This window comes from Emydura macquarii, unplaced genomic scaffold (assembly GCF_026122565.2).
Source record: "Emydura macquarii macquarii isolate MOO-44397 ecotype Brisbane River unplaced genomic scaffold, CSIRO-AGI_Emac_v2 contig_968, whole genome shotgun sequence".
Taxonomy (NCBI): Eukaryota; Metazoa; Chordata; order Testudines; family Chelidae; genus Emydura; species Emydura macquarii.
The window spans coordinates 13,073,628-13,090,332 of NW_027131105.1; the positions used below are offsets into that span (position 1 = coordinate 13,073,628).

Sequence of the window (16,705 nt, forward strand, 5' to 3'; positions counted from 1 at the left end):
AGACTCATCCCCTTCGCTGTCTCCTCCTTAGCCTTCTGTCCTTTTGCCCCTTCCCCTCCCCTTCTTTTGGTGAAGTTGCATGTGCCGTGACTCCCGCATCTGGAGGTGTTCAGGGTACCTATATGCCAGCCCTGTGCAGGTGTTAGGGACCTGTCAGTCTAGTCTGGCTCTCTGTGACATCCCTTTCTTGGCATAGGCCTGCCCTGTCACCGGGTACCAAGTGCCAGGGTGCTGGAGAAGGCTTTCCCCACGGATTAACCTCTTCTTTTCTCTTTTTCTCTCCACACAGCTTGCGGAGGGCAGTTCTCCTCTTCTGAATCAGGTGAGCACTGATTTTTTTTGGCTCTTGTAACCCCCTCATGCAGCCCTGTAACCCCAGTTTGCTGTGCTGAGCAGCAGCAGCAGCCCTGTCATTCACGAGCAGGTCCGCTCTCCCAGATGTGTAGCAGGTTTCACAGAGAAGGGGCACGGCCCCTGCTGGAAGGTCACACGCAGCTAACTCAGCCCTGCAACGCTGGCTGGATTAACAGATTGCCATTCCCCCTGTCCTCTCCAGAACAGAAGAGGCAGCCCTGTGGTGATGCTGGCTTAGCAATGAGCCCTAGGAGACTTGGCAAGAGTGGCTGTGTTGGTAGGGGAGCGGTCGCTGCAGGTGACTGACTAGGCCAGGAGCAGGGGGTTTGATGCACAGTGGGAGCTGGGCAGAAGAGGTGATGAGTGACGTGGTGCAGTTTGAAACATTCCATGCAGTCAGATTCCCAGCAAAGTCTTGCGTCTGGCAGCACTCATCTGGCAGTCTGTGAGTGCAGTGGGCAGTCTGAGCGGGTAGCACCATGGAGCGAATCCCTGCAGGGAAGGAGAACTCAGCAGACTCCAGACCTAGATGTGCCAATAGTGCAGTCTCAAAGCAGGAATGTATGGCCAGGCATTTGACAGCAAAAGGAGAGTGCTGCACTGGGCGTCCGCAGCCTAAGCCTAAGGGCATCTGACATGATAGGCCAAGATTAGCAAACAGAGCCACAGCCACCATCCCTTCCCTGGAGCCAGGGTCCAGTGCGGCTCTCCCCTACTCACTTCAAACAGCCTGCCCAGTGGGAAGTCGTGCCCAGAGAAGCCAATACTTGTGATACCGAGGCACCAAATACAAAAGATGGATGACCATGCAGCCCAGGGCTCAGGAATTACTGTCGGAAATACTCTGGAGGAAGGAGAATAAAATGGCACAAGGAAGCTGACAAACTCATCCAGGGTGAGACCCATTCCTGCACAAGGGCTAAGACTGGTGTGAATCTGAGGGGAAGGGAAGAGAGGGCTGGTAAGGAAAGCAAAGGGGAAGAAGCATGGCAGGTTCCCAGAAAGAGCTGACATTTGTAGGGAAGAGGAGACCAGCAGAACAGCCAGCAGTGTAAGCCTGACAAGGGGGAGATAGGTAGTGCTGGAGCAAACATGAAATGAATTATTTGCCTGATTGTTCTCAAAGGAGGATGGGAGACACATGCAAGGAACAGACATAGATCTTCCAGGAGAGGAGGAAGAAATACCAGAGGAAATCAGGATCACGGCAGAACAGGTGATCGAGAAAGCAAAGCATCTTTCAAAACCACCCACACTAAACCCACCCAGAGCAGAGCCAGGCAGGCACTGTCCCTGAGTGGCGAGAGAGAGAGATTATCTTCTAGTAGATAATTCCACAGTTTCCAGCCAGACCCAGCAGGAAAAGGCTGAGTTTAGTATCAGAGGCATCGTTTCATACAGCACAGTGTTCAGAGGCTTCTCAACATTCGTGTAGTGCCTTCCTGTTTGTGTAGAATCTGTGAACTCATCCAGAGCTGAGAGTGAGCCTGCCTCATATCTGGGAAGACCCGTGCTGTGCACGTCTGTGTCCTGTCTTGTCCTCCATTGGTGTTTGACTAGCAGCTGCCTCATTGATTCTGTATAGTGCTCAAACTCTAACCCACCGAAGCGTGCCAACCACAGGCTGTATTCAAGAGCATATCTGTGCACTGCAAGAAGCCCAGATCTACTGAGGGAATGGGGTGGATTAGGATGAAGGGAATCTGAAGAGAATATGTCTCCCTTTGTGCACACACCCTGCCTGGGGGTCTCTCTCTGCTGGTATTTCCAGCAACTATATTGCCATCCCTTTGCAGTGGAGTAGGTAAGGTGAATTTTTCTGTATAGCCTGTGTCCTGGGAGGTCCTTATCCCACCAGAGGCTGGAGGCTACAACTACATTGATTATGCCACAGGATAGGGCTGATGCAGACAAAGTGCTGTTGTTCAGTGTCCAATGGTGGGCACCAAGAGGAGGTCCAGACCTGTCCATATATGGTGCTTCTCTCCTTCATGGCTGTTTCCTCCCTTAGGTCTGCAATGCTAGTTTTGCACCATCTCTGGCTGGCTGTTAGCAGCCTTGTAAGGGGACAGTGCGGATGCTGCTCTTGAACATTAGCCTGTGACTTGTCAGAGAGGAGCCATGTCAGTCATTCTCATGTTGTTTGATGTCTGTGCTGTGTCCTTGCCTCTTAGGTCTTCTCCCCAACTATCCATCCACCCAACCGTTCCCATCTGTTAATGCTCATCTAGTCCCTGTGCTTAAGTTGTCACACACTGAAGAAGAGGAGGGTGAGTCTTGTCTCTTTGTGCCTTGTCATAATAGTCATTCTCCAGCACTGTCTTTGTGAGTCCTGCATGGAAGCTCTGCCATCAGTGTCCTTCGCTTGAGGGTACCAAACAATTGCAATGCCCGCCCTCTGTAACAGTAACTCAGAGAACTTATGGAAGCTGCCGCCCATTTAAAAGTAGAGTTCTAGCTGTTTATTACTGTCGTAATGCTAAGATGCACCTAGGTATGGACCATTGTATTATGAGTTAATAAAAATCATCTGCATTCTTGCAATGACACAGAAAAGATGGGGATGTCTTTGCTATGTTGTCAAACCCCAAACACTTTTGATCAGACTGATTAGAGAGGGACAGGTGTGTGAAAGTGATGTTTATCTAACAGGTGGAGTGGGCAAGGTGTTCACGATGTGTGGGTAGGTATACGGAAAGATAAACTGTGACTGAGTGGATAATTGGATGAGTAAGTGTGTGGCTTGGATAGATACTACAGGATGGTCAAATGGTTTATGGAAGGGTACGTGAATGTATTGGATGTGTGAATGTCCAGGATGACCAGTGCATGGGTGAGTGACTGTGGATAGAGAGTAAATGAAGGGATGGATTGAAAGGTACGAGAAGAGGGCATTTGTGTCTGAAGAATGATGGGAATGTGTAGAATGAGTGGAAGCATTGATTGGCTGGATGCTACAGGATGGCTGGTTTAAAGTAAACTGTAAAGCAGCATAGGTTGGTGGATAAACATCTAAACTTGAATTGCATCCAATAGTAAGTGAAGGTGGCTCAAACCCTCCCTCTTGCTCCTTTTCCGGCTTCTCTGTTGTCCCAATAAGGTAGGGCACAGAGAGATTTGTAGAGAGAAGTCTCAAGAGAATATGTTCGTTCCCCATTTATTTAATTGTTAGCATTTTTGGTGACAGCTCCTTTGCCTCTCCTCTGCCCTGCCGCCATACTCCCTTTGTCTGCTTTAGAACATTTTGTATCTGTTCTCCAGCAACAATATCCATTCCAGCAAAATGACCACAGCAGGTTCTAGTGTGGCTACAGCCACCCAGGTCCCTGTGCTGTGGCACTGCACCTTCTGGCAAGTGACTCCTGTGGTACAGAGAGACACTGGGTGGTGCAGCCAAATCCTCTCCCCCCTGGCTTCCTTTGTGCAAACAAGCCAATGTGCCAGCCGGGCAGCTCGGCGGCATGTTTGCCAGGCCTGTTATGGAATCTGCCATTTTCATCAGCCGCTTTCCGAGTCAAAGCTGAAGTCCATTGTCGTCATCCTAGAAATGATGAGGGACAGATCCCACTGTTCTGCCTGAAAGCCCCGTGAGCCCATCCACCTGCTCTTATTACCCTGCACTGGCCTTTCCTGTGGCCCTTCTCATGTGGCTGGGTTATTTTCCAGGGCATGAGATGCAAGTTGTGAATACCAATGACCCTGAGTATGAGCACGTCTACACAGCGGAGGACTACGAAGAGGGCCTGGAAGTTGATGGGACAGAGAGCATCATGCTAAGAGATGGTGAGTTTCCGTAACCTTCTGACAGCTGACATGCCTCAGTTTCCCCTTCTACATAGGTATGACCAATGTCAAATGTTCGTAAATGTCTTCCATTCACATATAAACTACCATCCCCGCCTGGCTCCTTTCCATCTCTCTCTAGCTCTACCTTACGGGGGGTTTTCCTTGGCTTCTGAACGGCAAGAGGCATCCTAATGTCTCTGCTGATGTGTTGCTAGGTATGAGGTCAGAGCAGATTTCAAAGCATTGATCTCTTTTCTCTCTCGGGCTCAGGGAAGCTAACCAGCAAGTCTGTTCACTTTTTTTCTCCCAGCTGACCCCTGCAGCTCACCCTTGGACGAAGGAGACTGCAGCAGGTACACACTTAGGTGGTATTATAACCAGAAAGTGGCAGAGTGCCGGCCTTTCATCTACAGTGGCTGTCGAGGAAACCTCAACCGTTTCTACACCAAGGAGGACTGTGATCTCCAATGCAGGCACCAGCCAGATTCAGGTAGGGGACCAGCAGTGCAACTCCAGGCTGTTGCTGCTCCATGGCCAATAGACATAGGACAGTAAATGTCCCTTTGTGCTGATTCAGCCCAGAATGTAGGTGAAAACAGGGGCAGGCTGCACACCCCAGTGTAGTTAGATGCTGGGATACAAGGATCCTGACTCCCAGTCTTCTTCTTTCACCACTCTGTCCTCTCTCCCTCTGCAGATGTCCAAATTGCAGCTGGCAACACATCAGATGGGAAGAAAAATGCGTAAACTGCCCTATTTTAGTGGGGTTTCCCCCGGCGGAGGCGGAATTGACCAAAGGGAGAGAAGACCACACATGCCCTTTGAGTGAAAGACCCTTACAGGCTCCTACAGGGAAACCTATCCTAGGCCTGCCCCAGGTCCCGGCCACACATGGTGTGTTTGGTCTGAGGCTCTGCTCATTGCCATCTCTGCTTCCTGCAGCGCTGCCTCACGTGCCAGCTTGCCCGGAACAGAGACATGGTGCTATTTTGTAATGACTATTTTTGTTGCTCTTGGGTTTTTTTATTTTTTATTATTATTTTTAAATTAAGGTGAAATTTTTATCAAATGGGAAAAAAATATCTGTAACCTCTTTAAAAAGCCAACAGTTTTGAATTTGAGCTCTTTAACTTATTTGACGCTGACTAGTAACACACAGAATGTATTAGCCGGACCAGACCAATTCTGATTGCCACTCGCTTTGTTTCTGGTTCACAGGCCTGTGGGCCACTGCCTGTGAAATGGACTAGCCAGCCTGAATGTCTCCTAACCAAACTGCTTCTGTGGAATTGGCAACTCACTCACTCAGTGAGCAGAGCTGGGAATGGCAGCATGCATGCACAGAGACCATGGATTCAATGCCAAAGCTTGCACGATGTTAATTCTCCAAAGGGGAAAATCTTGGCTCCTGTGTGGAAGCTGCCCGCCCCCAGGCATTGGAAATGTTCCTTCGTGGCTTGTAACACTGTGCTTTCTGGTCTTTTGGGGGTACTCATTAGGCTGTTGGCAGTTCTGCCCTAGGGGCTGCCAAAGGAATAGAACATACAAGCTGCCCTCCTCTCCTTGCATACCTCAGGCTTTTGGACTGTATCAGAGATGAGGAAACACAGGCCCACTTGGTCAGTTCTTGAATCTTAGAGAGGCGATCTCACAGCTTGGAAGAGACTGGCCAGGTGTCGGTTCTCCTCAAGCCGACGTGAGAGCCAGAGCCAGAAGAGACCCTCTGTTCTCTTTAAGAAATTCCACCATTCTCAGCCTAACTCTTCTCTTAGCTTCATGCTCGGAAGCCCTCATAGACAAGCACGTGGCAAACAGCAAAATATGGTTTACTGCTTGGCAGCGGAGATCAGTCTGTCTCTCTCAGGGTCCATGCACAAGCCCTCTCCCTCTGGATCCCCAGGAAATCTGTTCTGCTCCAAAACAGCATTTACCATATGAAAAGACCTGGTTAGTATCTTAAAACGCCAAGCTCCAGTCGGATCAGACTGTTTGCACACTCCATGCACCATCATCTCTGCCTCTTTTCAAACAAACCATTTTATAGAACTAAGGGTGGTGGGTGGAGCTTGTTAAAGGCACTTTTCCACTGGCCTGCACTAAATCCTGGGTGTTAGCTACATCTCCCATGTGCTGCTTGACGTCTGCAAACATTCAGTTGGTACAAAACAGCCGGGAAACTCAATTCACACCCAGCCCCTGGATCCCCAGTGCAATTTTGTGCCCAGGGAAAGGTGATTTTACCGAGATCTCTAAGAATATCCAGGATCTCCAGTTAAAGAAAAGAAATCAGGGTGTTGTAAAAAATAATTTTGGATTCCAGACAAACTCTAGTCAGGACCATTTGTAAATGTCACATCAGTTAGAGCCTTGGAATCTGGAAAACCATGATTTCCATTTAATTACTAATTGAATTAACCTCTCAAATTCCAGGCCGGGAGCTTCACTGAGGTACGGCTGTACCAGCTGTGCTTGTTATGCCACTAGGTGAGCCATGCGCAACTGTGAAAGAGCAACAAATCTGTTAAGGGAAACATTCCCCACTTGCCCCCAAAATAAATGTCATTTGAAGAAGTTTCACCTTGATCCTGAACAGTAACCAATATTCTCAAGCAAGAGTGATAGCATTGGAAGAAACCCAAACAAAGGCCAGAGCATGTTTAAGTGCACGTGTGTATGTGTGCGCCTGTGTGCGTGCGTGTGGATTTGTCTATGATGCACATTGATCCACACCCCTTTTAACCATGCTTTTCTTTAACCTAGTGGTGCTGAATCATGTTATAAGAATAATCAGGGAAACAATGAGGATGGTGCTATGCTATTGTAAGTTCCTGCCATTGTACGGCATTTTAAAAAGCTTTATAAAGACTGTTTGTTTGCAATCGCAGTTTATACCATCACCCTTTTCCCATCCAACTCACTGTGCCCACTGTTGGATGTGTTCATTGTCTCTTTCAGTTCTGTAAAGTGTTAATACAACCACCCCTATCTCCTTTACACAGCTGTTCTGAACAGGGAAACAAGGTAACAGTCACATCTGAAACCATGCCAGTGGGGGGGTGTATATATGATATCTATGTACTGTTGCACTGTGTGTGTGTGTGTGTGTGTGTGTGTGTGTGTGTGTGTGTACAACATGTGTGTATGTGTCTGAATGTGAGGGGGGTGTCATTTAAAGCTGCAGTTACTGTAATGATCATTAATGAGGGAATACCCTGTGCTAAGACACAGGCACAGACAGATTTCACTGGCTGGACAGAAATTAACAAGACACGGTGTGACTCTAAAAGATTGTTTCTGTAATTACCTGGTCACGCTCCTGTGGGGTAGCTTGCAACAGGTGTAACTGAGGGAAATGTGACTGGTGTTTCCAGTCCAGGTACAAAGTGTCTGGCTTCGTGTGGCTGGGCAGACTTGCTCTTAGAAGACCACCTGGCTGAACAGTACAAAGTCAGAACTATGCCTGGAAAGTGACCTGCATACGCAGCACTGTTGTGATCTCACTGCATTTACTTCTGGATCTCCATTTTGATTACAATTCAGACCTTTACTAAAGACTACTGCTGCTGTGTGTCTGGTAATGGCCCATGTACTCTCTAAACGCTAATGCCAAGTGGGTTTGTGAGGGCATTACTGTGATATTCTTTTAATTAGAAAGCACAATTCTGAGGTCTTTGCTCCTAACACAGCTCTAAGTAACCAGCAATATCTTAGAGTTGCTGACATGTCACATGCCCAGCTGGCCTGAATTGTGTTTTGAGGCTTTCAGCAGCCTCCTCTGATTTTGTCAGGCTTAGATCTTCAAAGAATGGCTATGAGTGAGATGCCCCCTGTTACAGTGATGGACAAAATACAAAAACCTCGTGAAACAGACCTTCTTCCCTCCCCATCTGACTCAGTTGAGGACAGACCATCTCCTAGCTTACATGGATTGCTCCCGTGGGATGCCTGGGTTAATGTCCAGTCCTTTCTCATGTATCCAGCATTGTGGGAAGTTTCCATTGTCATTCTTGCACAATCTTTCAGCTTTTCTGTAAAAGTTCCCTAGAAATGGAGAACACCATCCTCCTTACCTCTGGGCCCATGTAACCTTGCTGTAGATCATTACTAAAAATAAACCTGACTCATCAGCATGTCCCCTGCATCTTTTGGGGGAAGTGTTTGTCAGCACCCAAGGGTGAGTTTCACTTCAACATCACCTGGCTGTCTGGATAGATGTAGAGAAGGGTCACTACACTCCCAGCCTTCTTGCCCTCTGTTGCTTTTGTAGCTGCTCAATCTGCTTTCAAGGAAAGCAAAGCCTGCAGTTGGGCAGCACCCTCCAGAGTGTGTGACTTTGTGTCAGTCCGGTTGCTTAGGTAGGAGGCTTGTTACTGCTCCAGATGTTGAACTGCTCCTGCAGAATCTAGGTGTAAGTCGTGTTGTTCCTTTTTTCTGTCAAGCACCTCTCATGGCGTACGGTGCAAAACCTCATAATCTGGCAAATAAAAGTTTTTGTGGTATCTCATTTCTGTTGGGCTTACCGGTCTGTCTGTTAATGCCATGCCTCTCCCTGCCCTCCGCAAGTCCCCTTGCTCCTCGCTATGCCACCATGCACCCTCGGTCTTCACTTGCTGAAATGCTGGGGTTGTCAGAAATGTGTGCGTGTCGCTGTCACTTTACCCAGCCCCTTTGTTTTTTGGCCTGTAATAGATAGGAGCAAGCTGGTGCCAACACAGCTGCCATTAAAGAGCCCCCCGCCCTCCCCGAGAGTTCAGGAGGAATGTTCCCACTTGAATGCACAGACCTAAACTTGCTTCTGCCACTGGCTGAAAAGTAGCCAAAGCAGCTGTCGGAGGTCAGGGACATAGACTTGACCTCAGTCAGCTGCAGTGAAATGACTGACATGGCCTGACATCCCTCAGCGTTCAATGGTGTGTGCCTAGGCCAGGGCGTGGGCATTACAGCAGCAAAATCAAATGCCAGTTGCCACTTTCGCTGGTGAGCAGCCCCATTTTAAGCTAACTAAATGGGAGAGGATCTGCTTTCATTCAAGGCTTTTCAACTAGGTTGCAATAATGACTTTTGAAAAGGCAACCGTTGAAGGTTGTTGGCCCAAAATACAACTAATCTTTTTTCTTAAGTCTGCTTACAACGTTCATCGAAATCTTTCTTGTTCTGTTTTTATTTCTTTGAAAAACACAAACTTAAATTTTGTTTTTTTCTTTATCATATAAAAAACTTTGGCTCGTGAGTGACCTTATGCTAGCAAACTGATGGGAGTGCCTGGTCCTCACATGCAACTCTGCACATGTTGGATCATCATAGTAATTTGCCCTTCAGTAAGTAGCCAGTAAATGCAGTCTAGCATTTGGGAGCCACCCTCTAATAACAAAGAAATGTGCCAGCTCCCACTTCTCATCTCCTGGTGCTCAAGATGCAGTCCGTAGTCAGCCTGGAGCAGTCTTCTCTTCTGAGCAAAAGCAGGGACCTCCCTTGCCCCTCCAAAAAGCCTGCACTTGGTAGCCTCCTCCCCTGGGGCACGCACTTTGGCTGGAAGGACACGACCCTTGTCATTTGGGGTTTCTTGCTGAGAAATCCCAAGCAGGTGCCACCCCAGCTGAAATTCACCCAGCACCCTGTAGAGTGCATGGCAGTCATTTCTGCACATTGGGAGTATCTTTACAGTAGCTGCCAGCTAATGACAGAAACTAGCCCACTAAGGTTAGTATTGCAGTCTGGCCCCACTCATCAGTGCTGACCACCTCACGTGTGACTTCTTGGGTGACACTCTGCCCACATCAGTGACTTAGTCATCAGCAAGGGCGAGGCCATGAGAGCTATAATGCTAATGAGTTCAGCACACCCTGAGTCACTATGATTCTGGCTCTGTATAACAGTTCCGATGCCTTATGTGAATCAGCGCCTTCAGTCTAATTTCAGCTGCTCTGACAAGCTGGCAGGCAAATTTCAGTCAATAAGGAAGGCCTCTGTTCCCTGCATTCTCTTTCTCCTGTCCTCTTTGTGGCTTCAGTTAGTAAAGCAGGACAGACAGTTGCTGGCAAATAAATGAACCCAGCCTCTGCGGAAGGCCGTGTTTCCAACAATGGAAGTGACGGGACCATGACAGACCCTGGAAGCAGCAATGCAAGATTCTCTATTATCTGCAGAGATGAGAGGCATCAACTGGGCAGGTTTCTGGTGGAAGGCAGACTGTACACTCAGCTCCTCCTAAGCCAAGGATGGAGCAGGGTCCCGAACAGATCCTGGAATAAAACAAAGAAGAATCCATCCATTGTCCTGTACTTCCAGCAGAACCTTTAACCCAGATGGGAGCAGAGTGAGGTTCTGGCCTCTTACCCCTACAATTCCCCCTGCCCAGCCCAGCCGCTCCTTGGCCTCTGTGCAGTGCTTACTCTGTAACCAAATGGTTGAGTCTAACAATAGAATTCATCTTCAGAGCACTTTACAGACATGAACAAATTGCTCCTAACGCGCATCTGTGAGGCATCCGCAGGTATCTGCGGTCCCCTTGCTACAGAAGAGGAAACAGACATACACAGGGAAAGTGACTTGGCCAAAGCCACAGAAGGAGGTAATGTCAGAGCTGGCAGTACAACACAGGAGTCCCTTGCTCCCTGTCCTGTGCTCAGAGCACTTTGTGCTTGTTTACCAGTAAAGGGTGACTCCACAGGAATAGAGATTCAGATCCTGCTGCTTTAGCACCCGTTGAGCCCAAGGGCCTGTCTGTCCTATACAGCCTCCAGCTGCTAGCTGCACTGTGCTCATTGTAGCAGCTGCCATCTCCCTGATCCACTCCAGTGCCGGGCGCAGCTCCCACTCAACAAAGCAGGAGCTCAACCAAAAATGTTTAAAAATAACCCATCTCTGCCCAGTGTGGCCTAGTGTGTCACTTTGGCTCCTGGAAATCGGAGCCCAGCCCAGTTCCAGCCTGTCCTGGAGGAGAGTTGGCATGGCACAGGGTATCTTAATGCATGCGTCATTGCAACCATGTCAACTCAACTTTCAATCAGGCTCTGAGTGGGGAGCTAAGGGGGCATTCAATGCTTCCTTAATGCATGCAGAAGCCCTCCAGGCCTAAACCTCAGAACATGGGTATTAATAGCATCAGACAAAGATCCCCCAGTGTGAGCGCGGCAGGAATAACTGGTCAGGCAAAGCTGAGCCATTCACTCAAACTGGCTTTGTTCCACTGTGCCTGGGTCTGACTGTGCCTGCTGTCACCAGCCTCATCCCATAACTGATGCCCTGGAGCTGGATCCACCCACGGGTGGGCTACTGATGTGCTTGGGGTGCACAGTCTGACTCCAGCGGAACCAGGGCTGGAGGCTGAAACTGGTTGGGGGCTGGGGAATTTGGTTAATTTTTGTTTTGGTAAAATGTGAATTTCTGCTGGTGGAAGGTGCTGGCTTGATGGAGATAGAGACTTGGTCCCGTGTATCAAAAGAACAGCTTACATGCCTGGGCAGCAGCAGGGCAAGCTTCCCACATCTGCCACCACTGTCTGTAGGTTTCAGCCCTAACCGTAACAGGCCATGTCTAGTGGTGAGAGGGGAGGTCAGTCACAGTGGCTTTTGGGGTGTGATGGTGGCTGAGACTGCTAATGGAGATACCAATTAATGCCAAGCTGGTGATGGTGGTTCTGTGACATCAGTCCACACTGGTCTGAAGACCCACCCCCACCTTTCACATAAGCAGCCACGGACTGGCATCCAGCCACTTTCTCTCACTGCCAGACTGTGGTGGTATTTTTTGTAAACTACCCTCCTAAAGCTCATCCAGTGACTAGTGGGGAGATCCCAGGTATTCCCCCCAGCCAAAGGTCAGCAGTGAAAGAGGCTGGTCTGAGCCTTCCTCCTCACTAAAGCTGAAGAAGAGAGGGCTGTTTAGGGGCTGAAGAACTCAACTTGAATTTGGGCTGACCCAGAAGGCTGCCTGGGGCACACAGCATCCTCCTACTAGGTGTAAGGCCTAGATGAGGGTATATGAGACCCAGGCTCTGTGTTGGCTTCCAAGTCAATTCTGTCTGCTCCAAGCTCCTGGTCCTTCTCTATGAAGCCCTGAAGGGCTGTTCCCTGACTCAGAGACCACCTCTCGCTGCCTAGCCAACCATGACAGCTTCAGTCTCTGGGGATGACCAAGTGCAAGCCTCACCTCATGGGAGCTCGGCGTTTTTAATAGAGGCCCTCATCTATGAAATGCTGCATCACCGGTGATCAACCTAAGCATGAGTCTTCCAACTATCATGGAGACTCATCTCTTTCTGAAGGCCTCAGCCTGACAAATGAGCTGTGGACGGGCCCAAGCAATATCGCTGGTGCAATTAACCACCAGCTGAACATCGCAGGAGCCAGCAGATGCAATCTGGGGCCGGGGGACAGGAATTTGATTACCTTCCTCAAAGGCTCTGTTGTTGTTCTAAATGTACATCACGGTGCTGAGATATTAGAGTGAGAGGTGTCTTAGAAATGTGCAAATAACCATAGAAGAGCTAGAAAAATCCCATTGGGTTATCCAGTCCAGGTCCAGCCCAATGCGGTAATGATTTGACTTGATAATTATTAATCCAGGGAACTGGGACTCAAAAATCCTGAGTCTTTATGCCCCACTCAACAAGCCACTTCACCTCTCTGAGCCTCCGTTTCCCCATCAGCAAATGAAGAAGATACACATTTAATAGGGGTGGGGAAGGTTGTGTGATTAAATGGAATTCATATTTGTACAGTGCTTTGAGATGCTGTGATGAAAGGGGCTCTAGCCATGCGAAGTACTGTTACTTAGAAGGGATAAGCACCCAGAGATGTGATATACTGGGAAGTGATGTATTATCATAGTAACATCACCCCAGCCAGAAGGATCCAGGCTGCTGACTCCAAAGCAGCATGTTTAAAAGTTAGAAAAACCTTTTACAGCATGATATATTAGATGTCTGAGACTGACACTCATCCAGAAGTGTCACTGATACTTCCCTGCAGCTTTAGAATGTGTTTTTCCCCCTCCTTAGATGGTTAAACAAGGGTGACAGGAGCAGGAATGCTCAGTTAAATGGAAAAATCATCTTGATAGTCAAACGTGAAATAATTAATACTCTGCTGCATCACATTCCCCGAATACCCTGAAACACTCTAATTATGCTGCTGGGGGGCAAGCAACCCCCTCCTGAGATGAGCTCATCTGTGCTGAGGCAAAATTTTCATTAACACGCTCTTCACCCTGTGTCACACCCAGCCTCAGGGCGGGTGGAGGAGGAGGCACTGGGGTGACACTAAGAAGCCAGGAGCCTTGGGCTGAATGAAGAGAGAGTGCCACCCTTACCCAGGACACAACAGAGGCAGCCGTTGCAAGAGGCTCCTAACTCATCCATTCTCTCTGCTAACTTCAGAGGAGTTTGACTAGTGCTTTGAAGTTATACAAAGTTGTATTTGAAGGGGAGACGGCTGGCAGGAGACAGTTCTGGTTCTACTGGGAAAGGTGAGATTTCAAACTTTACAATAACTAATAACTAAGGGTCTAATTTAAGTGATACATTCTTTCCCAGAGGATCATAATCTATGCTTTTAATTTGTGTCTATGGCACCTAGCTCCTCCAGTGCATTTAAAATGCTTAAGATTGAATTGAGAGAGAGCAATTATAAGAAATTGGCTTTATGCAATCTGCAAATATGATTTTAGCTCCTTCCCCTCTGTCTTGGGCAAATACCCGTGAGACCATAAAGAAAATGGAAATCAGAAATCTAACCACTTGTTCAAACCTGTCCTGGAGATCGGCCTCTAGGAATTATTGTAATTATCAGGTGAGCAAGTCATTTAGCTTCAGTAAAACAGTGCTGGGTCTTGAGTCTCTGACTGAGAAGGAGACATTGAGGGAACTCAATCTGCACAACCAGTGATGCAAAATGTGCTACAAAAATGCCTGCAGGCAGAGAATCTTAGCACAAGGGATATTTAATCCCTCGGGACCCTGGTGCTAAAATGAAGAATCAGGAGCTAGAGTTAAAAGAAGAAAAAATGCAACCTGGATATTAGGGAAAGGTCTTGATGGGAAGGCCAGTCTGAGAGGGGACCTTTCCCTAATGAGGTGCTTCCAAGGCAAACACCTTTTCTGGAATCTTTCCTGATCCCATCACTTATGCAATGATATCTGTGTCCAGGGCTGCAGCAATAGTGCAAAGTCTCTTTGATTCTTCAGACTTGGGGGGCTGACACATGAGTTTGGGGATGTGTGGCAGCTGCCACGAGTAGTTCTGGGCTAAGGCTAAGAAGCTCAGGGTGAGGGTTGTCGTTTGTGGAGGATCAACTTAAGCTCCTTCGTGTGAGACACAAGTGGCTATATGTAGGGAGTGGAATTTGGTGGTTAAAGCACTTGGCTATAGGAAACACTGAGGTCTAGGGGTTACAGCAGGTACCTAGAAGTCAGCACTTGAGTTCTATTCCCACCTCTGCCCCTGACTTGTATGAGTTTAGGCAAGTTACTTAATCTCTTGGTGCCTTAGTTTACTAATCTGCTAGCTTTTGCCCCAGAAAACATAGAAGAATAAAGTAAAATGTTACGGCATCTTAGGGAAATGTGTATCAAGAATGGATTGCATGAGGGGGGCCTAATAAAAGCTTTAGTTTTACATTTTTAATTTCCAATTTAATGTTCAAAGGAAAGATGGTAAGTTTTTAGTCATGGGAAAGATCTAATAGTTCATTCAGCATGAAATAAATTCCCTAAACTAACATGATCCAATCTGAAAAAGTTTTTTGAGCTTATCTCCTTGGGTAACAAAATAGATAAAAGACATGAAAGGAAGAGAAAATCAACATTTTAACCAGAAAAAGAAATGCTAAAAGTATGAAGATCAGCTAACAACATCACAAAGAAAAGTCAAGGTCACCAGAATGTCTCAGTCTATGCACATGTTACCTTACTACCCATTGCCTCCCAAATCCCCATTCGTGCCAGAAGTCCTGCCCAAACTAATTACACTCCTCAGAATTTAGGGCCCAAAGGTAAAGTTCTGGCCTATGCCTCACCAACGAACCTTCCAATGCTCTCCCCTCTAATGTCCCCCCTAAAATCAATTTTCTAACCCTTTTTGGCTAGAAATACCAAGGAGGGTCTCTGTGAAATTGCTGATGGGAGGCGGTCATAAAGGGCTGGAGGCAGACTGGGCTAAATAGCATCTTGTACAATAATTACAAAGTCAAATGTCAACTGCAGGGAAGGGAAGAGGACGTTCCCTGGTGGGGGGAGGTGGCTACAGAACATTTAGAATGAGGCGGCAGTTTGGAAGTGGTGAGGGGTTTTTCTGCCTTTCCCCCTAGAAATAAATCCTTGCAAATAACTTCAGGCAAATTCTCTGAAGCTGCCTAGAAAACAACGTCCCAAAGGGCTGTTTGGGGAAGGAGAGTGTTCTCTGTCAGAAGAGGAAGCATCTGTAGTGGGTAAAGGAACTAACTGCCTAAATGACCTGGACAAAAACAATAGGAAACCGTCTCTTTCATTAACAAGCCAATAACCTTTAAAAAGATTGTGGTGAAAATATACAAGTGGTAAAAGAATAGTGTTAAATGGGCAAAATGCTTGTCCTTTGGGCCTGGGGTAGGTGATGGAATAGTCACCCATAAGATTTGTGTTTAAGAGGATAGTCCCAGGTTATTTCACTTTTGACCTAGTCCATGAACAGACTAAATCCCAGCTGTATGTGTCCCTGGTATGTTTGCCAGCACAGCAGACGTCTTTTACTTGGATGTTCCTGGTACATTGGGCAGCATAGTATATGTGTTCTACCTGGAACGTACCTAACATGACTTGTAGCAAAGCAGGGGTATTTTGCCTGGATAGACCCAGAACAGTGGTGGGCAACGCCCATGCAGACAGACCTAGGCATTGCTAACATTTCCACCTGGGAAGGAAGATCAGTGCACTCCCAGTGACATAAATTAAAGCAGACAGGCTAATTCCTGCCTCCTAGAAGGCAGCAAACTGAAAGGGATTTGCCTCCACCCCATCAATGTCCCTCAAACTCCCTTAAATGCTTGGCAAGCTTTCTACAAAGATGAGCTCAATCAAACTCCTTGACACAAAAAGGGCAAATCTTTATTTTGAAGAAAGACTTGAAATAATCTATTTTTAAAACCCCAGCCACTTAGCCAAAGGTGTCCCTCAAACTCTGAGGATTTTGCACCTCCTGCTGCAGGGCACCTGGCACTCCTCACTGGCTCAAAGGTCTCATTTGCAGCCCTAAGCATGCGGGCAGTGTCATTCCCAAAAAAATGAGTTTCTGGCCCTCTATTTATCTAAGGTGCTTGCCGTCCCTTTCTCCATACTATAAAAGAAGCTATGTAATTTGTAGGTAATGGGCCAGACCCTTGGCTCCAGCTGCCTTGCACTGGTGAGGCAGCACAAAATAGCTATAAAGCTGCCTTAAAGTGCCCCCCAAGATTTCCTCCATAACTGAGAGGAATCCCCATGTATAGCGGGGGAGCAGCGGGCTCATGAGGGATGGGAAGGAGTGGGGAAGGGACGGGGTGTGTGATGCTCCACCAGATCCTTAGCTATCTATATCTTACATACGTACAT

At 47.6% G+C, this 16,705-nt stretch overlaps 1 protein-coding gene across 1 annotated transcript in view; it reads left to right on the plus strand.

The window, feature by feature from the left end:
• The window catches only part of COL7A1 (collagen type VII alpha 1 chain), a 92,491-nt gene extending 87,240 nt beyond the window's left edge, over positions 1-5,251 (plus strand). The window contains exons 117-122 of the mRNA XM_067544413.1: positions 290-322; positions 1,481-1,570; positions 2,529-2,624; positions 4,021-4,137; positions 4,451-4,630; positions 4,838-5,251. Coding sequence (XP_067400514.1) covers positions 290-322; positions 1,481-1,570; positions 2,529-2,624; positions 4,021-4,137; positions 4,451-4,630; positions 4,838-4,887 — 566 coding nt within the window. The 3' untranslated portion in view covers positions 4,888-5,251. The remainder of the gene's footprint in view (positions 1-289; positions 323-1,480; positions 1,571-2,528; positions 2,625-4,020; positions 4,138-4,450; positions 4,631-4,837) is intronic.
• The last annotated feature ends 11,454 nt before the right edge of the window (positions 5,252-16,705 follow it).